The sequence below is a fragment of the Uloborus diversus genome, chromosome 5 (genome assembly GCF_026930045.1).
Source record: "Uloborus diversus isolate 005 chromosome 5, Udiv.v.3.1, whole genome shotgun sequence".
Lineage (NCBI taxonomy): Eukaryota > Metazoa > Arthropoda > Arachnida > Araneae > Uloboridae > Uloborus > Uloborus diversus.
This window is the reverse complement of record NC_072735.1, coordinates 149,290,458-149,313,242: the sequence shown is the minus strand read 5'-3', so window position 1 is coordinate 149,313,242 and position 22,785 is coordinate 149,290,458. Positions and strand designations below refer to the sequence as shown.

The 22,785-nt window shown below is 31.7% G+C and overlaps 1 protein-coding gene across 1 annotated transcript in view; it reads left to right on the top strand.

Annotated features, from left to right (window-relative positions):
• The first annotated feature begins 777 nt into the window (after positions 1-777).
• The window catches only part of LOC129223393 (putative polypeptide N-acetylgalactosaminyltransferase 9), a 134,004-nt gene continuing 111,996 nt past the window's right edge, over positions 778-22,785 (top strand). Inside the window, exon 1 of the mRNA XM_054857984.1 lies at positions 778-1,193. Coding sequence (XP_054713959.1) covers positions 778-1,193 — 416 coding nt within the window. The remainder of the gene's footprint in view (positions 1,194-22,785) is intronic.

The following is a 22,785-nucleotide window of genomic DNA, read 5'->3' as shown; positions in this document are numbered from 1 at the left end:
TACGTTTCGAAGAAAAAATTAATCACATATTTTTTTTTGCCGTTCAGCTTAAATGATTTAGTAGAAGAGTTTACATAATATGAGTAATTTATATTTGATAGTTCAAATCGGTTTTATGACAGTTACAATGTTTTTATTGAACTGTTTATCAAAATAATCCTTTCGAAGATACTGGAACTCAGCGAAACACTTTAATTTCATTGAAAAGTATGAAAATACTCATAATAGTTAGGTCTTTTTCGACAGGTATTATCTATTTTAATCTGTTTTAAATTATGCTTCATATATATATATATTTAAAAAAAAAATGAGCGTAACTCTTATTTACGATGCGACTGCATTTGGGTCAAAACTTTCATGAGTGTGCGAATGATTATTGAAAACTGCGTTGGTGTTTTATTTTTGAAACCGTCTGATCTGGGCAGCAGTGACGTCATATACATAACTAAAACCATTAATAAGCTACAACTGTAATGAAACCATTGTTAAAGGTCCAATCCCGTTATCACGCGTATTAGGTTGCATGACCTCTTCTGAAAAACGATGTTATATATTAATAAGTCGCAGTAATGTGCTTTATTCATAAGGGTAATGAGAAAAAAACATAAAATTACGTGAAACTATTTCAATAACGTCATCTCAAATGTGTTACGATTCATTTTGACTTTACACACTTGAATTTTCTTTCGTTTCTTTGCAGACATAGTGCCTGAAGACGACAGTCCTTTTCTTCCTTAGTCTTCCAAAAAAACAAGCCCCAACTCATTTTCACACACAATGATCCACAGGCGGAAGTCATTGGTCGTCAAGGTTATGATACTAGTTCCGATTACTTGGCTACTAGTGACTATGCTACTCACCTATTCAGAGAAAGTGAGACTAGAGAAAGAGGAGGACAACGAAAATGTCAACCCCGTGGAAGCGAACAATAACGGTGGAAATTACGAAGGCAGGAAGCCAAGGCAATCCTTGGAAGATAATAGGTCACAAGACAGTGATATACAACAGGGCGTTCTACTGCCTCCAAGAGAACCCGAAGGCCCAGGTGAACTTGGGCGTCCTGTTAAATTGAATAATTTAACTGAAGAGCAACAGAAACTTATTAAAGAGGGATGGGATAAAAATGCTTTCAATCAGTATGTCAGTGACATTATTTCACTTCACAGAAGTTTGCCTGATGTCAGAGGAGCTGGGTAAGTACCTTTTTTTCTCTTAAAAATACCTAACTTATTTATCACTTAAATTTTTGTCTCATGCACGCAAAAACTTCTCAAATGTGTTAGAGACAGTTTTAAGAGAATTTTTTGAAAAAAAAAGACCAAGTTAATTAGTCTCTCTTAATAACACTGATTACTTAAATTTTTTTTAACCACTTTGTAAATTAATTTCAACATAAAAAATTACTAAATTTAATTTAGTTGCAAGTATATTGTCCTATATGGGAAAGTGTTGAAATTTTTTAAAAAATATTTTTAAAAGAAAAACAGCATATATTTGTTTTCAATGTATACGTAACAACGTATAACAACGTTGAATTAGAGGGATACAGCAAGCATATATAGAAAACTATCTCAGATAATTCCACATCAATACTTGAATTGAAATATCATTGTTAGACTAGAAACAAGGCATTTAAATGCAATTTCCTGTCTGGAGTTTGGTTTACGACTCTGTAACAATACAGCTAAAACTCAGTTGTAATTAATGTAAAGTAAACACTAAGACAGTTTTGGAAAGCTAATAAAGCAGAGTAAAAAACGAAGTTAGAAGAAAATATAAAAAAAAAAATCATGAAAAACACCGATTTTAACGCAGTCGGATATGCCTTAGATTTATAACAACAAACTAAATACTTTCAGAAACTGTGTTACACCGTGACCCCCTCCTCCCAAATACAACACTGTAATTAACACAAATATAGTTTCTACTCTCTATTTTACTATTCTTCCTGAATTGAACCTTAAAAGATAATGGCAGCTATCAAAAAGCTATTAAAGAGTTTGAAGTTCCAAAGAAAACATTTTTGATTTTGACTGAGAATGTCTCAGACGAAGCAAAATTAATACCAGAAGCGAAGACTAAAACTACAGTCAGAAAGTCTAGTTTCTAGCATAACATAAGCCCAATGGATTTTTGTTTCCTGAAGTATACAAATGAATATGCAAATAAGTTTTAAAACCATTCGTTGCTTCATGGAGATCAATTTCCTCTAGATTTTGGAGGGGGAAAAAACTAAATGTTCGGAAAAGGGATAACTAACTTATCAGAATCGAATTAGTCAAGACGAAGTCGAAAAATTAATATACACGAGTTCCAGTAATTGTTCCCTTGATGGTTTTGAGGAAACAGAAGATATAATAAATTCTTATTAGAAAAGTCATTACTAAACAATTTCTCTTTGGGATGAAATTCGCATTATTTCATGTTGTATTTCGGAATTGAATTTAAATAGGAAATATATTATGCAATTCAGCTTTCTTTTGAAATGAAAACCGTTTTTTTTAATAACATAATGAACGTATTTACAATACTTCTGCCATGGGGAGATAAATGGCAGTAACCTTCAAACTCTTCTTCCTTCAGCTTTTTGCATTTTTGTCATCTGTTGTACGTTAGCTTTCTTGTTTACTAGTGGTACCTGCACGGCTCTGCCCGTAATAGAAAAATTAAAAGTTCTTTTGGTTCGCCTGTATATTAACAAATAATGTAGATTGAATTTTTACCGCAATTGGCTTGTACCCATGTTGAAGTTCCACGTTATGATAATTTCGTAATTTACTCGTCCATCGTATGATAATTTTGTTCTTAAAATTGGAAAAGAAAAAGAACAACATCGAATTTTCGAAAAATCGCTTCGAGGTGCACACCCCTATGCTACAAACTAACTTTGTGCAAATTTCATCAAAATCGGCCGAATGGTCTAGACGCTATGCGCGTCACAGAGATCCAGACATGCAGACATCATCCGGACATCTAGACAGAGAGACTTTCAGCTTTATTACTAGTAAAGAAGCTTGTTTATTTGGTTCCCGCTGAAAAAAAGGCGCGAAAATAACGTCTAATTCCAACATTTCCCTATGGTTAGTATTGAACCTATTACACATTTCTTCAAATATCTCGAAAATTCTTTTCGGCAGATACTGCCGTTTACCTTCCCACGGAACATTTCCATTCAAATACCTGTGCAGCATAACAAGTAAAATAATATGTGAAGAAAAGGAATGGAAAACTTTACACAACCCTTTTTCTTATTTAATATTGACTTTCTTTAAAAACTATTTTTAAAAGTTTTCTCTTAATATATCATGTTGTCTTTTACCTCTTATTTAACTTAAAAAGCAATAAAACCTAAATTGCTTTTTATTATAAACTTCTTTAGTTAGTAATTTGGTCTTGTGTTCCATGTTTTTTATATAAAAAAACTGCAAAGCTGTTGCAAATGACTGAAATTGATAAAAAAAATTTAATCAATGCACCTTAAATGAATATATACCCGAGTGTGTGTAAATGTTTTTTAAAAATATAAACAACATTAACTATTAATTGAAACTTCTACTTATTCAAAAGTGTATTAATTTATGTAATTTGCTTTATATGATTATGATTATATCAGTTTTAAATGCGAAAGATTATTCTGATGAAAATTCTCGGGGCAAAAAATATGGCACAGCCCCCAGCAGAAGTGATCAAGAGAGGCATCTTTACTTCGATACACTTTTTACCTAAGCAATTACAATAACAATTTCATGTAAAAAAGTACTTCTCTGTTGTGGTTCTTAAATCATTAAGACAAAGCAAACAAATATCGTTATGTCTTATGAATAAAAATAAATCATTTACGATGCAAACGTATGCTTAACGCGCTAATAATATTCAACAAAATGAGAGAGTAACTCAGATAGATTTATTTTTTTCTTCTCAAATGTATTTTCAAAGACCACCTAACCTTTACCATTTACAGTATTCATCTCACACCTCTAGTATAAACTCATTCAAACCACCTTGTTGTTCCTAACGCGAAACACTTTCACCCGAACAAATCATTTTTCTGATATGACCACAGCTTAAAAATAAATGCTTAATGTTTGATAATTAACGAGTATGGTATGGGGAAAAATCATTTTCCCATGAAATAAACAGAATTTTCGCTACCTTGCGAATGTATCGGGAAGGTTTGATTAATTTGTTGATGATTATAAAGCAATCTCCTGCGTAATTAGGTACGCTGAAAAGGGAGACTGTTTATATATCGTATTGCAAAGTCGGTCAGCCATTGCTTTGAATATTGTAGTCGATATTAATCTTCCTGTGTTTAATTATGTAATCTTAATCATGCATTGCATACTGAAGAAATATCTAATTGTTGCTGTATTGTTTCAATTTTTTTCAAGCCTGTTTCATTTGAAATGTTATTGGAATTCTATGTTCAATTTTAAACATTAGCTGTGTGTGCTGAGTATTTTTTTTTTTTTTTTTTTAAATCTTTAATGCATATGGCGGTGTCTTGTTGAACAACATTCAATTATTCATGCTTTATTTCAGCTTTAATATCTGCAACATGCAGTAGGATGGTAGTGATTGTGTGTTTACTAAGTAAAAAATGTGAAATTAAAAAACATATATTATTTATTTATTTAATTATTTTGCACTTTTACATTAAAACTTAAAGCCATTAAACCATCCTTGAAAATAATAAATATTTTTACATAATTCTCATTTTGGAGTTTCACTGATTTGAATTTCTCTTCTGCCAACGTATTTCAAATAAAGCGCTTTTTTTTGGTACACACATAATCGCCCAAGAGGAGGGACAGGCTTGGGGGGACAGGAGCTGTTTCTAGAAACAGTAACTCCAATGAATAGGGTCCTGTCGTAGCTCGTGTTTGCCAAAAAACATAATTTGAATTCAAAATTTCAGAATTCAAATTAATTTATTCATTTTTTTAAAAAAAATGTATAATGCCATTTATATTAATCAACAGTATCGTTGTTTCTTGATCAAGGCTTGAATAAAACAATTTAAAAAGACTTCGATTACAGAAAGTTATAACAAAAGCCGACTGTGTTAACAGCAACTACTTCAAAATTAATATTTTAAATATGTTTAACTTTTTTATTCTGAAAATGATTAAAAAAAACATACTTTAAAAACCATTATCTGGGCGTCGTAATCTTCAAAATATGAAAGTATTTTTTTTTAACTTCTATAGAGAGAATCGATGAACTCTAATTCATTACTTTTCGCAAAGAAATGACATTTTTCTTTCTTTCTCACGTTGAGTCCATTTATCTTTGTCACAAACTAATTTCCTCACAACCTATTATCCCGAGAAAAGTGGTACGAGTAGTAAGACTATAATGACTCTTAAGAAAATTTGAATTTCTTTCATATTGTACACAGTTTTATTTTTTTGAGTGTTCATAATATGCGTAACACATTATTGTTATTGGGAATTTAGAGGTAATTCTCTATTTAATAAACTGAAATTAAAAAATGACAAGATATTAGTACTTGATGAAGTTTTACAGCTGCATTTTTACAAGCAAAATTTTCTCACGGGATGTAACTTTCAATCTTTCAGGAAAAACGTAAATTTGATGCTTATAAAATGCTGATATATTTTAGAAGGCTGCAATCATTTTAATCTATAAGATTTACGCTTTTTAAGTAAAGATATCAAAACAAAGAAATATTCACTGATTTTTGAAAAAAAAAAAAAGACAAAGTGTCTGACTAATATGGAAGCATAAAAAAAGTGTTTTTTTTAAAACAAAAATAACATTCAAACTTTCAAAAACTTTTGTGCATTGCTTGAATTTTAGAAATCAAGTTAAAATGCAGTGTCGTTTGCTCTAACGTTAATGCAATAAGTTATTGGCAATAAAGTAGTATTTTATTTGGAGTTAGATAAATATTTGTAAGAATAATAATTGCTGTTTTAAAATATGCTTTTATACCTTAAGTACAAGATACAAGTTAATTTGTTTTATGTCCGGATGGTATACCCTTAGTTTTTTTCATCATGCACCTGTCAACTTAACCAAAGCAAAAACACTGCATAAAGAAGTAAAATACGACCTAACTAAATTTCGCGACAGTCCTATCTTTCAAAAAGAGAAACATATGTTAGTAGTGTAGATTTCAGTATTTGAAAAATGTAATCAAAGTTCTTAACGGCTGTAGTAATCTGAGATATGTGTAATTTATGCACGTAAATTTAAACAAGAAAATATTTAGCCCCTTGAATGTTGTGTCTTGATCGGAAACTCGTAAATAGAGACAATAGTTCCTTGAAATACATTACAACGCACGTCGTAAGTAAAACGGTATTAAAAATGTACCGTTAATTCATTGTAAGACACCAAACATCTCATTTAAATAACATCAAAAATGAGATCTAATATAAAAACTCATTTTAATAAGCGTTTCTTACAGTGCCATAACTAGCTTTGCTTTCTTTTCATTAAAACAATAAAAAGCCATTTAAATAAATGCATTTAATTACTATTTTTTATCTTTCTCCTGCAGCAACTTATAGCCAATTTCCATTTGCTTTAATTTCCTTGTTTATGGCTTCTTTCGCAGTTTCCTAACCATATGCAGCGAAAGAAGTATGATTTCCTTCAGATACTGCTAAAAAATTGCTTTCCATTATTTTATGCATTAGCTTGGAAAAACTCCTTTTTCTTTTTTTTTTTTTTTGTAAAACCCTCATCATTAAGTGATAAAAAGTGATAAAATAATGATTAACGATTAGGGTTAGAAAACAAATGTCAGAAACAAAGTAAATTAAGCTGAAAAAACCTCAGAAATAAAAACACAAGGACGAATAATAAGCTTAAGTGCCTACAATAAATTTTGTCTTATTAGTTTTGCTTTTTTTCCCCAGGAATAAAATATGTATTGTTATCCAATTAGTCTAGTACGAAAACATTCAGTCGTTAAAATTTGCATTTGTTTATACTTTTTGTCATCTATTTGCATGAATAAACGGAGCGAATTTTCTCGTGTGGGTTTGTTAAGCTCCCTGAGGAAGTTATTAATGTGCGTCTATGAAAAAGGATGTTCTAATATTTGATTTACCAAAATAATCCCTTTTTTTCTTATTTGCCTCTGTTTTTATGCAATTTATATTCCGATTATGCTTTAGATGTCTTCAGTTGTTTAAATACTATTTTAGTTTGAATAATGCACTGTTTCTGTTATTATTACCTTGACTATGTTTTGTTTCTTACTTGAGTAAGTAACGATAAAAAAAGAGTAGTAAGGTTATTAACAACAACATTTCAAAGCAACAGGGAGAAAGACTTATAATCGGTCTAAAAATTAGGAATAATAAATCTGAATATATATAACATTGGAAGCATGTGAAATAAAAGGACAGTTAAAATTATTTGAAATAATACTATATAGTCTGGATTTTTAATTAATTGAGTAAAAGCTTATCTTTTTAAAAAAAGTAAATTAACGATATTGAATTGTAAGTTTTTTTGCAGGTACGAATTCATTTTTTTTTAAATTAGCAGATCGTATTGTTGACGTTTACATGCCGTTTAATGGGTCGCAATCTCATTTGTTTTCCTTATAATATAAAGGGTGGTTTGCACTTAATAGGGAAGGATTTCAAATTCAGAATAAATCCTCCGCTAATGTGTTCTTTAACTGAAATGTAAAATAAAAGATTTTGAAAATGGTTTCTGAAATTGATAGATGCGTTGGGGATTTTGTTACTGTGATTTTTGACTAGAAATATTCGTATAAGCACATTATAAAGCGGTGTAAAAATATTGGTTATTGTATTTTTAAAAAAAAAAGCTATTTCGAAAGGAAAAAAAATCTACTTGAAAGTAAAAATAAAAACAGAACCACAAAACCTCATTCTAAGACTATACGAACGCAGGCAACAATCAAGAAAGTAAAGTTTCTGATCCTCGCGGGAAAATTCTCCGACTCGAAGATTTATTGCATCGAAACTGGAATATCTTTCAGCTCTGTAAGCAAAACCATTTTAAAAGATTTTAAGTTAAAAAATATCTTTAAACAAAAAATTCATCTGCTTTTACTAAAAAAAAAAAAACTGCTGAAAGAAAAACAAATTATAAAAAAAAAAACCTAGCTGCTGAAAAATAGAAAAAGAATGTGTAAATGTATGTTTAGGAGACTGATAAAAAAACCAAGTTTTAATTGTTCAATTTATAAGAATGACCGTGCAAAAGGCATTCGTCAATGTACAGAAATGGTTCCAAAGGAATTCATGATAATTGTCGGAATTTGTTACAACGGCAAATTTAAAATTAAAAAAAAGAAGTCTTGAATAAAGGCAAAATTTATTCTTTGTAATATCACCAGAACATTTTAGAAACAATTTTTCAAGAACAAATTCCAGCTGAATCTGAAAAGGACATTGATAAAATTAAACTTCATATGAACAAAACCTCTAGTCACACGCGTAAGTCGGCTGCCGCTTGTTTAGCAAAGAGAAAATCAGAAACAGGAACACATTTTATCACATTGGTTGAATAACTGAAATCACCTGACGTTTTTCTAATAGACAAGGGTGGCAGTGAGAAGCAAATGAATGTAAGTGAATATTTTCAAATTTTGAGTGAAACGCGTTTAAAGTTTCGGTCCTAAGTAGGCTTCCGGTAAAAAGTTTTTTTTTAAATCATGTTGTACAGCAACGCCTACCAGGGCTACTCGTACTAGCTATTGCATCAGAACAGAGGAGAGGTTCTCCCACCACTTGTACTGATTGTCTCTACATTTTCAATGTTGGCACTACATCCCTCTGCTTCTCAGGATTTAAAGAAAGTCTGCGATTGTGTCGAGGTTTACTTTTCCTTTAAAAAAAATATTGTCTGCTTCCTAAATAAAACATCTGTTTTCACTTATTTCAAACAGTGTCTGTATCATAAACAGTTTAAGATGTATTATCTCAAAAAAAAAGTGACCATTAATAACCCTAAAAGCTATCAAGATATAACTCAATCAAGAAGTAATTCCTAATCACGGAAAATTTGAAACATTTTAAGTTTTATTTTAATTTTCAAGGGAAGAAGTTGCATTGCATTTGTTCAAAAAGTGATCAAAGTTTCACCAAAAATTAAAACAAACAGTTGCCTGCCTGTAGCAGTACATCCATACATTGTATGCTTCCATTACTTGTTTTTTTCCACTGCAAAAAATACTTTGTATGGTTCAACTTTGTGATAATTGTTGTTTATATAAAAGTTTTCGAGCGCAATCAGTTTCTTCAACAACGAAACGTTACATTTGTCAGTTTTCCACTGATAATTCTTTTATACAAATGACAACATAACCACTTTGCTCTTCTTTATTGTTGCAAAAATAAGATTTAAATGAATGATAAAAGTTGTTTCTGAGATTTTTTCCCCATCTCTTTAAAAAAAATGGTAAGGTTTTCAAGCAGTTAATTTGACTAATTCGCTATACGTACACATTTACAAAAATATTTGCAATTTTCGTTTATTCTTTAAACCATTAATTAAACTTTTATTCATTATTTTACCAATTATGTTATTATTTAGTTGCAGACGCATGTTATTTCATTTGCTGCCAAAGATACTTTTTAATTAATTATACCCTAATTACTACATAAAGCAGTCTCGAAAATGCATCATAAATTAATATAAATGAAACGCTGTAATTAATATTATACTCAATAAACTTTTGCTACCAATGGTTTATCCTTTTGTGATTACCCGATACTCACACAAAATACTTTGTATGATTGCCTACGGATATCTTTAGGTGAAACTAATTAAAGATTTTCGCAAGTCTTAGTGAAAAGAGAATCACGTGATTAATGAGAATGTTGCAAGGCTTTGGTGGAGTGATAGATTGCAACAATCTCGGAGTAAGCAGTTTTCCCTTAAGGAGCTTCGGGCCTGATAAATGATAAGTGATGTAAATTGATTGACGTTAAGTTCAAATGTTGTCAGGTAGGAATACAAAACGGCATAAGAATATCCCACAAGGGGAGTTTTCTTTAAGATGCAGTTCCCTGGTGCTTTTGAAGAATTCTTAGAAGATTATAGCCACGGTAAGATAGTTAAAGATGGCATAATTTTTTACTCGAATAGTGTACATTTTATATTTATCTTTTGTAGGCCTTTTTGGCGTTCTTTGTGAATCCTGCATGTCGTTATAGACCAAGGTTTTTTTTTAATACATTTCGTTGTTTAAAAAATCGAAAGGAAAATAAATTTTAAAACAGCTTTAACCCTTGAGAAGCCGCGCTTCGGTCGATTCCCCGCTCGTTGTCAGATATTTTGCTCTATCCCACCACCTCTTATTCTAATAATGGGGACCATCTGTGTAGCTGAAGGTCATACTCTTCCCAGTCCACACACTCAGTTCTGAGAATTTTCTTCGCTATTTCAATGTTGCATAGCTTTTGGAAATGTATGTTGGTCATTTAGACCAATAGTGCGCCATCCTAGTCAGGTGTCATTTTCTCCCCAGCACTTCCTTTCTTCTGCTTTCGTCTCAGGGATCGCTACGGCGGGGAAAAGACCGAAACGCCAGCACTAGCGTAACAAAATTAAACGCGACTTCTCTAGGGTCAAGGTAACAGAAAAACAACTGATGTTATGATAAATTGTAATAAAAAGTAAAATCGAACGAACTATTTATACAACAGCAACATCAATACTGTTTTTAACCTAATTTTTGAAATCAGCGCAAAAGGTTAAAGCATGATTATCATTAAAAATAGGATGTCTTTGCGAATATGATTTAAATAAAAAGAGAAATTTCTGTATATTTTCTGTTCGTTTCAAGTTTTATTAAAATAATTTCTCGTTTCACAGAATTTCTGAAAACTTTTTGCCGTTTTCAAAAATGATACCTGAAAGTAACATTGCTACTGTTCTGTAAATGGGAAAGGTAAAAATAATCTGTAATTTGCAACTTTGTAAACGTAGTTTGATTTTCTCCTTCATGTTATATAAAATTGATTGACAGAATACTTATTATTGTAGTTTAAATTTGTTATAATCACATTTATGTCAAAAAGTATCATCAACTCATAAGCCCACAATATTAAGTAATGAATATATATCTATAACTATCTTATACATTGCATTTCCTGAAAAGAATAAACCAGAATGAACAGGGGCGCAACCAGAAAATATTTTTAGGGGGGGGCACAATTTTTTTTTCACAACACTCTATCAGCGTTCTCTCTCTCTCTTTACATCAATATATATTAATATAAATTATTATAAACAGTATGGTGGTAAGATGTTCAAATTAATAAATGGAAATCAATGCTTGGTCTTACTTCGTTTACTATATTAATGAAATAAATCAAATTGCACACGAATTTTTATCACCCATAGGGGTGGTATCGATATAATTCGAGGAAGTCGTTGCTTTCTCATCAGGTCGTTTTTTTTTTTTTTTTTCCTCCGATGGTGCTGACAAATCTACATCTGTGCTGTTGGAAGTAGATATAGTTGACCTGGAGGAACCGAGGTCAAAGAGCGTAAGTTGGCGTTTCATAGATAGTACTGATATAATGAGAAATAAAGACAAAAACAATTTTTAAAAACTATCTGAATTTGTCACAATAAAAACAAAAAAATGCATTTTATATTATAGATGAAGATTAACAAAGGGTAGGTTTGAAGTGATACAGCTTGAGCATCAAGTTTCTCAAACTCGATGAAAATCGTTCTGTCGTTTTTATAATCGGGGGGGGGGGGGGGAATGAAAAAAGATTGGCCAATACAAACGCATGCGGCGGCGGCGTCGACCGCCGACATTTTCCAGTACAGCAGAAAATGTCGTCGTATTATTATTAGTTACAATGAACACGTGTGCGGCATCTTTTTACTCCTGCAGCATAACATTTTCACCGTCGTTAATCGGGAGTGTTTCCAAAAAAAACAAACGAAAGTGGTGGTGAATTTGTTTTCCGAAGTTTTTCTCCTCAGATTTACTGCTTATCCATCAACTGTCACACGGAAGAAGATACGATCTTGTAATCATTGACGTTTCAAATGAGTTCCTAACTACAGAAAAAAAAATCCCGAAAAGGAGAGAGGGGGAAGTTTTAATGACCTCTCGTCGTCCCTGCTTACTTTGGAACCACTTCGTTTCCTCAAAGCGCGTTGATCTTCGTTCGAATAAAAGAAAAAGAGTATTTTTGAAAATTGTTCAAATTAGCGTTCTGGGGGGGGGGCACGGACCCTGTGCCTCCCCTCTGGTTGTGCCCCTGCGAATGAAAGCATAGAAATGAACTTTTAGATAAAAAAAATAGTGGTTTCATTTCTTTCATGCGACTACAAACCAAACATGATTTAAAAGTTCTACAGCATTTCATTCAAGTAATAATAATAATAATAATAAAAATGAACCATAGTAGAGTTGAAGGTCCCTCTTAGTCTGAAAGTTTCCAAGACATTATTTTCTATTAACTAAGTACATAGCGAAAATACTGAGAAAAGGGTCATCGATTGGTTAAGTTTGGAAGGTATAGTAGTGAGTTATACTTTTTAACATTGATAGATTTTGTTTTCATAATTAGCTTTGTTCATTTCTTTCTTTTTATTAACAGTGATTTACAGGTTATTTCAAATTGCATTCTCTAATGGCAGCTGTAAGGGACGAATTTACGTAAGATATGACTCGCTCAATGAAACCAAACTGCCATGTTTGCGAAAATTGAACATTTTTACCTGTTTGATTAATTTTGTAAGTCACCGCAAGGTGGTGTATCTAAACTTTATATCAGTGAATAGCTCAATTTAATTCTTTTCAGTTTTTTTTCTGTACAACATACAAATGCAAAAAATAAAGTCTATTTCATGTCAAATTTAAATTTTCTATCTAATTAAACAAAGAACGTCTACTATTAAATTAGTAATGTTAAAGCATTACACCCACTTTACATAATCTTTAACCTTCTGCTGCATGATGAAATGATACTTTTTGACAGTATATTGTTGTAATACTTTTTGATTGCTGTCCATCAATGTAATAAAAAAAAGTTCCTAATTTTTCTGACACCGCATAAATCAGGGCTTTACATTTAAATAGTTTTGTAGTTAAAAGATGGCCCACAATATCAACAATAAAAACAATAAATTTTAAACATGCAGAAACCCTATGATCAGAAAAAAAAATTTATCATTAAAAACATATTGTACATAACGAATATACCTTATCTGAGGAAAACTAATTCAAACAAACGCGTTAAGAAATCACCTCTTTTGTGCCACAACCAATGGTGCGCCAAAACTTCTTTCACGTTTAATGAAATGTGCGAAGATCCACCGGATGTTACAACGTTAAGAGGAAATAAAATTTGGTGCCAACGAAGCATTGTTCTCTTGCAATAATTTCCGGCACATAGGAAAACGACTGAAGAAACGTCGTTGCCAACTCTTCTTCTGTAATAGTATCAGAGAACTGCTTCCGTAATTGCTGGTGGAGTGGTTTGGGAATTTCCTAACACAAGCTATTTCCTATTCTGCGCGAGAGGATTTACTCGTTAATGAGTTTTGTTTTTCGGTCTTAGCGTTGTGATTAATTGTAGCAAGGACAATAAGGTACTTTGACGGTGAAGTAGGGTATGGTTACATAAACGATTTGCATTATTGGACGTTTTGGTTTGGGTGGAATTGTGATAAAATTTGTTATTTCCTTATCTCAAAAAGAGGTTGCGCATTTCAATTACGAGAAAAAAAATGTATGTGTGCAATTTCTTTAGCATACATTTTTGCTGTTACACCTACCAGAGTATATTTGACACGAGAAGACTGTGAAAGTATAGTTAAAATTATTTATTTAATAAACCAACTGTTTGACGCATACAATATTAATTGCGAGGTTGGACAACTAGACACGTTGAGCTGCTACATTGTGTTCATAATGCAACCGTAATTGATATTTTCACATGCTTTCGATGTGAAACAATTTATTTTAAGGGTAAAGAAATCTGTTGCCCTGGAAAGGCAGCATTAATTTCGGTAAATTGGGTAAAAAGCCCTGTGAGATAAATCGTAATTGCTCCTTTTTTATTTAATACTATATTTCTCAATTAGCATCAAACGAGCTGATGTGTGCATCACATGACTTCCTTTTACTCCAATTTAACGTCATTTCCCTTCTACTGGCAATTTTTATGTGATTCAATAGTTTACTCTCTAAATATCACCAACAGTGGCCAAATTGAAACAGATTAAAAAAAAGAAAAGAAAATCACCAAATTTGTCACCAAGTTGGCGACAAAACTTGGCGACCAAAATGGTGATATATCGCCAAGTGTTGGCCAAATTATAACACCACTCGAGTTTGCATTGATATTAACAATGATTTCCCCCGAAAAAGGTAAAACAGACCCCCTTTGGAACATCCGAATGCAACCAAAAGGGAAGGTGCACACCTAGACCCCACTAGGAGTCTACGTACCAAATTTCAACTTTCTAGGATTTATCGTTCTTGAGTTATGCGACATACATACGCACATACATACGTACATACAGACGTCACGAGAAAATTCGTTGTAATTAAGTTGGGAATTGTCATTACGAATATTTCGCGTGTCTATACATTCTTAGGCACTTATCCACGTGTGGTCGAGTAGAAAAAAAAAAAAACTCAATATTCATTCGGGGGTGAGTAAAATGGATATTAAGGTCGATTTTTGTGTCAAAATTTTTTCGCGAATACAATACTTCCTGTTTTGTAAAAGGAAGTAAAAACTATTGTACGGTATTCCGTTTTAAATATCTTGGTTTTATTATTGGTTGAATATCTTCCGCATATTAGATATTTATTCCATTTAAGTAATATAGCAGAAGGACAGCAGTGGCGTTAAATAATTTACCCGTTTTATTTGCACTTGTAAATATTTTTTTTTTAAATTAAAGTTCAGATTGCAAGTGTATGATTACAGTACGTATCATTAATAAAGAGAAAACAATTAACTGAATACAACAGGACTCTTGAACTATAAAGGTTTTTTTTTTCAAACACTCATAAGCTCATCAATATTAAAATAAATAGTAAGTTTTTTTTCTTACTTTCAGAAGCATGGGAGTGGAGTTAAAAGATCCATCTGATAAACAAGTTTTTACATGCTCACAACATTGACTTTCGTTCTTAACTTAGTTACTTGAGTTTTTAATGTATCCTCTTGTTTTAGATATTTGATTGTAAGTTTGAGGTGCAACGTTTTTTTGACAATAGCGCTTGTTTAATGAAACTATTTTCAGATGAATACCAAAAGCATTACAGAAAAAAGTTAATAACATGGTTAGCTAACAATGCTCCTTTTCTATTTCATAGTAGCTAAAGCTTTTAATTTACTACCGAGTAGTGACACGAATGTTATATATGAAACTAAACATGTGTCAAATGAGTGGCCAACACTGTTATGTGGGACTATGACTATGAGGAATCTTTTCATTACATGCTGACAGATTTTCTGTCAGATTTAGGAATGATGTACCCACTTTTTTCGTTTCGGTTTTAACTTTTCGATAGTTTAAAATTGTATTTAATGCTTCAGGTAATCTTTAAGACAAAATGTCAACAGTGCCAAGTCACATGGGATTGGCAGCTAAATTGTATCCCTACATCTTATTTGTAAAGTTTCCGTACTACCTATTACTTTGCAGTTTTAAACTTCAATGTTTTGTAGTGACAGTACACACAAAAATCTACTCTGGTATTTATTACGGAAAAAATATATATATTAATTCAAAATGTAAGCTCGTCAAAACTTTAGGGTGCATTTTATTTTTACCAAGTACCTTTACATATTTTAAACGCTTTTTTTGAAAAAAGACCACCCGCGACTTTGTCAGAAAGAATAATGTTTTATAGTGCCTTAAATTTCATACTATTTTGTATACTAAGTTCGTCTTCCCATGACAGCAAGCGAGAATATACTTGACCTCATCTACAAAGTCTTTCATTGAGTGTACGCGTGGTTCTGCTGCCAATATTATTAACTATTTCAATTACCTTATTATGAAATATCACGCACCAAAGAATAGACATATTAATATACTGATATTCCCTTGCCTCATCAGTTTCTTCTTGGCCAGCTTTAACTTCCAGTTAAATATGTTTTATGAGGCAATTTTTTTTTTCTTTGTTTTGACGCTAATCAGCAGTTTAATGTTCGTGTGTTACACAAAATAGCAGTTTTTTTTTTAAATAGAAACGAGCTGATGTCTGCATCACATGACTTGCTTTTACTCCAATTTAATGTCATTTCCCCATTACTGGCAATATTAATGTGATTCAGTAGTTTACTCTCTAAATATCACCAACAGTGGCCAAATTGAAACACATTTTTTAAAAAATCGCCAAGTTTGTCGCAAAGTTGGTGACAAAAGTTGGCGAGCAAAAAACTGGCGATATATCACATACCTAAGTTCCTAGCCTAGTAAGCACTAGTAAGCCTAATGTTCGCCAAATTATGACACCACTTGAGTTTAAATCGAAATTAAGAATGATTTCCAACCCAAAAAAGGACAAAAGACCCCCTTAGGAACACCCGAATGCAACCAAAAGGAGAGGTGCACAACTAGACTCCACTAGGTGTCTACGTACCTAATTTCAACTTTCTAGGACTTATCGTTCTTGAGTTATGCGACATACATACGTACATACGCACATACATATGAACATGCAGACGTACATACAGACGTCACGAGAAAATTCGTTGTAATTAAATTGGGAATCTAATGGATATTTCACGTGTCTATACGTTCTTAGGCACTTATCTACGTGTGGTCAAGTCGAAATAAAAACTCAATATTCATTCGGGGGTGAGTAAAATGGAAATTAAAGTCGATTTTTGAGTGAAAATTTTTTCGCGAATACAATACTTTCTTTTTGTAAAAGGAAGTAAAAATAGCTGTGAACTGGGCTTATCATACATTAACAATAAAATAGGAGCAAGTTTCCCTAGCACGTGTTTCAAATTACCATTTCTATAAAAAACAGTATTTTTCAATTCTTTGAAAAATAAACTTTTCTTTCTAGTTTTCCTCATGATACTATAACCGAGTTTACTATAATTTGCTAAAGCGGAGAGCTCAGACTTACCTAATTCAAGAGAATCCTCAAAAGAACCGCACTCAAACAGGATCAATTGCCTAACGAGTTTCTGCCTTTTTCTTCTCTGTTGGCGGAATAAGAGTTGTCCCAAAATGTGTAATGACATTGAATAAAGAGTATCGTGTAATAGAAAGGTGGTGTAATAGGGACTTTGCTCCATGGATCAAGTTCTTAAGAATGTCTCCAGGCAGCTGCTATGTCTTATTTCGCAGATCTATGCAGTATTTTGCGACTTAGCAGTGGTTTTGTGTGAACGATATCTTAGTAAAACCATTTCCTGTGTGTAGTTAGCTCAACAGTAATATCCAAGAAATAATTATTTTTCAATTTATTTATTTTTACCAAAGTTTTACTTGAAAACCATTTCTAATTAACAGCACCCCACTCCCGCAGTATTTCTAAAAGTATCCCCCCCCAAAAAAAATAATTATTATTATTTAGGAAAAAAAGTGTTTGAAACAGAAAAATCGTTAAACTTTTATGTGAGAGCAAATCGTCTTTCCATTTAATAAAACGGCAGCTATGGTAGCATTTTTTATGATGCAATGACCATTGAAAAGAAATACATTTCTGACACATTATTTAAAGCAATTACTTACATTTTACACTAGTGGCACCCGCACGGCTTTGCCCGTAGTAGAAAATCAAAAAGTCTTTTGGTTCACCTGTTTGTTTACAAATAATGTATGATAAATTTCTCGCCAATTGACTTGCCCATGTTACGGTTCCACGTTACGATAACTTGGTAATTTACTCGTCCATCTTATGATAATTTTGCTCGGGAAAATGTTCTTAAAATTGGAATAGAAAAATAACTAAATCGAGTTTTCGAAAAATCGCTTTGAGCTGCACACCTTCATGCTACAAACTAATTCTGTGCCAAATTTCATGACAATCTGCCGAACGGTCTAGGCGCTATTCGCGTCACAGATATCATGACAGACATAGATCCAGACTGAGAGAGATCTAGACAGAGAGACTTTCAGCTTGATTATTAGTAACTAGTGATACCCGCACGGCTTTGCCCGTAATAGTAAAATCAAAAGGTCTTTTGGTTCGCCTGTATATTTACAAATAATGTATGGTGAATTTTCTCGCCAGTTGGCTTGTACCCATCTTACGGTTCCACGTTGTGATAATTTCGTATCTCGCCAATTGGCTTGTGCCCATGTTACGGTTCCACGTTATGATAATTTCGTAATTTACTCGTCCATCTTATGATATTTTTTTGTCTTAAAATTGGAATAGAAAAAGAACCATATCGAATTTTCGAAAAATCGCTTCGAGGTGCACACCCCCATGCTACATACTAACTTTGTGCCAAATTTCATGAAAATCGGCCGAGCGGTTTAGGCGATATGCGCGTCACAGACATCCTACAGATATCCTACAGACATCCTACAGACATCCAGACATCCTCCGGACAGAGAGACTTTCAGCTTTATTATTAGTAATAAAGAAGATAAGCTAAACTAAAAGCAGAGTAAAATATTTTTGTTACTTCTTCGAGTATCATCATAGTTTTCAATCCACTATATGCGCAAATAAAAACTCCACGACTAAAATGTAAATATTGTCATTAATGTTTAAAAAATAGGGGACACACCACATTTAAATAAATTAAAGCATGTAACAACTAAAGTCGTGCTTGTTCGTGTTAAGTAGAAAAATTGTTCAGTCATTATAAATATGAAATAACTATATCAATAATTGTTTAACATTTATTTAGTTAATATTTGTATTTACCGCACTAGCGCCTTCAAAACATGAGTTGTTTGGTTTTACTTTTTTATTAAATACGAAAAGAGAAATAAAAAGTTCCATCAAAAGTATTGAAATACTTTGAGTATGGCATATCGTTTTTCTCGCATGATTTTCATTCCCCGAAGATAAAACGGAAAGTACAAATGTTACATTTCTACAGACCTCATCACAGAACTAGGAAGCAAACCACTTTTCTCTCTTTTCATCTGACAGCAAGACTCGTCGGTCTTTTGTCATGAGTCCTAGGAAATTAAGTCTCGCCTTTTTTTGTGCCACTGCGGCATGAAAAGCGCTAATAGTCTCCTTTTCTCTTGATTTCCAGAACTGTGCAGCATTGAAAGGATTTTATTTGTAAGCCCAAGCAAAAATAGTCGCCCATTTCTTTTCAGTCTATTTGCTAGAAATCGGTTACATAAGAGTCACAAATACAACAAATTGGTTATTTCCATTTTTTTGTAATGTAATACGGAAAACATATGCATGTACCATTACATCATTGTAATAATTATCAAAGCGAGTTTCTTTCTGGCTTTTAAACATTCAGATGCTCTACCTTCATCTCGTAGCGTGCCCTTTAATATCTTTCACGCATTAATTAACTACGAGTAAATGAATAAAAGTAAATGCAAATATCTACTGCTTTTTTTACCATTGCAGATGATACCAGTCAAAAGAGGCTAATTTTGAGAATGGTTTGTCTGCATATGAGTGTAATGGTTCATTATTTCCTGCCGACACACTCATAATTTCATTAGTGGTTTTGTGGTGGCTTGTTTGTCACAAAACAGTACTATATGTCAAAAAAAAAACTATCAAATAAAAGTTTAGTGGCTTCATAGGTCGTAGGGTTTGGAACAGGATTAAATTATTTTCCTTGATAAACATAACTTCAATGACAACATCACTGACTGACTGAAGGTGCCATTGAGATTGTCATACTGATATTTTAAATACCAATGAATTCGTAGAGGCATGAATGTTCTGTTTATAGAGAGTTTCTTCTTTTCTGTTGCCTATTGGGAAATCGATAGAAAATGCGATTGTGACAAGCAAAAAATTCGATACGAAATTCTGAAATCCTGAAGAAGTTTTACAAATTTATTTTGTAGGGAAACAATTCTTTTTAACAGTATCATTATCGCTAACAAATGGATTGGCAACAGAGGGAGAAATTTTAATAACGTATCTGTAATAGCGTAATATTGTACCCAATTAGCAGGAGTTCCCAAAATACAACAAAATATAGATTCAGTTCAATTGTCAATTAAAATATTCAATTCCATTAAGTTAACTTGAATATTGCTAAATTTTTTACATTTTATTATTTTCCAAACTTAATTGTTCAATCGTATTTGCGAGATAATATACATTTGAAAGCAATTAGAGATATGTAAAATTTAGAAAGAATTTGAACTGATAGAAATACATTTTACAAACTATCAGGGTTAAACCTTATAAATTTCAATAAATATACAGTAATCAAATTGATGCTCTCAGAAAAAACATCTGAAATTTTAAATTTAAAAATAGTTGAGTTTAATTCAATATTATGGATTATAATAATAATAAATGCCAGATTCTTGATCTAGAAACAGGATATCTTGATTTGTTTACATTGTTTGACGGCTGCTGCTGAATGTTTCAGAATTTTAGTACTTTTCATGTCTTATAAAGGACAATAAAAATAAAATATTAATTGCAAATAAATTCTTGTGTAGACTATCGTTTTTTGTATCAATTACAACATTTTTCAAATTCAGGCTTTAGCAACACCAACTATTAAACTACTGATTTTAAGATAATTGTCTCTTTGTACCTGAAAACCAAGTTGACTTTGTATGGTAGATAGCTGGACAACAAATTGTTAAATCACGTAACCATTCTTCCATAGTTTTAGGAATATCAGCAAACTAAGACAAACAAAAATAATTTTCTGATTTTTGTAAATATGTAGTAATGTAGTAAGCGTTGTTTGACATTAAATTTATGATGTAATTTATGCATTGTAATGCATTCGAATATTTTCCAATTGCAATAATTGTTTTCTACGCAGTTTATCGTATTTGTTAGAAGGAATATATCTTTCTTGCATTTCTCAAAATTTCGAGTTACTAATTCCAAAGATATTCCCATGATATTTAATTCTAATAAGGCGGATTTGCGAAATTCCACAGAGTCAAAAGCCCCGAACGACAACGACGTTCGCCCAAACGGGAATAGTTAATCCAAAGCCTTTTGAAACTTAAACGAAACATTTTCCTTATTAAATTGTACTTCTCCTCGTTCGTTATAGAATTCATGAATTCTTGACGCTATTTGCTGCACTTATGTAGTTAAGGCAACTCATCCAATTATTTCAAAATGATATATCTTCTGGTGCCCAGGAGTCGTAGTCATTAGCAGTTTCGCTCATTTGTACTTTACAAGTAGAATTTTGCAAATTGGCATATCAAAGCTACATTTAACCTAAGCTCTTTAAATATTGACAATTACTGGGTTTTGTGAAGCAGAAAAATTAGGTAGCAATATTATTTATTTATTTTAATCTTCATTTTTAGCTACTTTTTCTTCTCAGGTACTACAACGTTAGACTAATACAAATAATGTTTTATATTGTCCATTAGTTTACTGAAATTCTGTATAAGAACATTTAATGAAGTAGAGCCTTCCAATTTATCAAAGTTACTGTTGTGAAGAATTAGGTACTACTACCTTTTATTATTATTATTATTATTATTATTTAAATTTTTGTTCATTTTATTGTTTCGCGAGAAAAAAAAGGAAAAATCAAAAGAACAGACAACATTTCAGTGTATTTTCGTAAAAGATTGAAGCACCGTATTATATATATTTCAGATAATTTAGACCTCCATCAGGTAAAATTACAGTAATTTGCATTCATTACTGATCAAAAATATTGAAAGATGAAAAACTTAAACTTTTCAAAATAAATAAATAAACAAATAGAAAAGTTTGTGTGTTTTTATTAAACGAGACAAACTTACAAAAGGAGATTTTCAAAAAATAAATTAAATTTTTGCATCATTAAATATCGAAAGACGTTTTTCAGAGCTTTAAGGACTGTTTCTGAAAGAGCTGATGCCGTAATAAGAGCCATAAGCGACCCAACAACATATTAAAAAATGCCTTTTGGTTCACTTAGACTTCATGAAATTTAAAGTTTAAAAAAGGGTTTGTTGTCTTGAGGAAAATTTTAGTATACTTCTCGAATTTGAAATACTTTTGACTAGCGGTGTAGTATTAACAACTATAAAAATATCGTAAAGTTATCATATTCACCGAGAAAACTTTACGTCATTATATTCCATTGTTTTATTGACAATTTTAATTCCTGTATGATTCATCATGATCCCTCATCATAGTGAGAACTTGAAAGAGTGAATTTTGTTACGAATTGCATTGGGTATTATACAATTAAACAAACAAGATGGTAAAATTAAATACAACACCGATTTTTTGCATATTTCTTTTCTTAGCTGTCTTTTTATCCATAAGCTCCCCCTTCGTTTAAAAAAGATATTTTTGTTCATGCAGTAACCTGCATGTTTTGTGCTATAACGCGTTTTTTTTTTTTTAATTTGCTTTTATAAACCTAGAAATATTTTTTTTTATTTCTAACAAAAAAATAGTGTCGTGTGAGTATTTTAAACAAATCCACTGTTCAACAAATCACTGTTAAACCCTGACTTGTCCTTTCACTCTATTGTCATTACTAATGAAGAGGGAACACATGAAAACATAATAGTGGTCACATTTTGGTGTTTGTGTGTGTGTATCATAACGGTGTCTAGATGTTGTATGGTATGTGAAAAAAAATAGTATTATTTTTTTAAGTTTGTATTAAAAAGCAATATATTAGTATTTTTCTCAATATGAGTGTCAATATTCCTAGATGA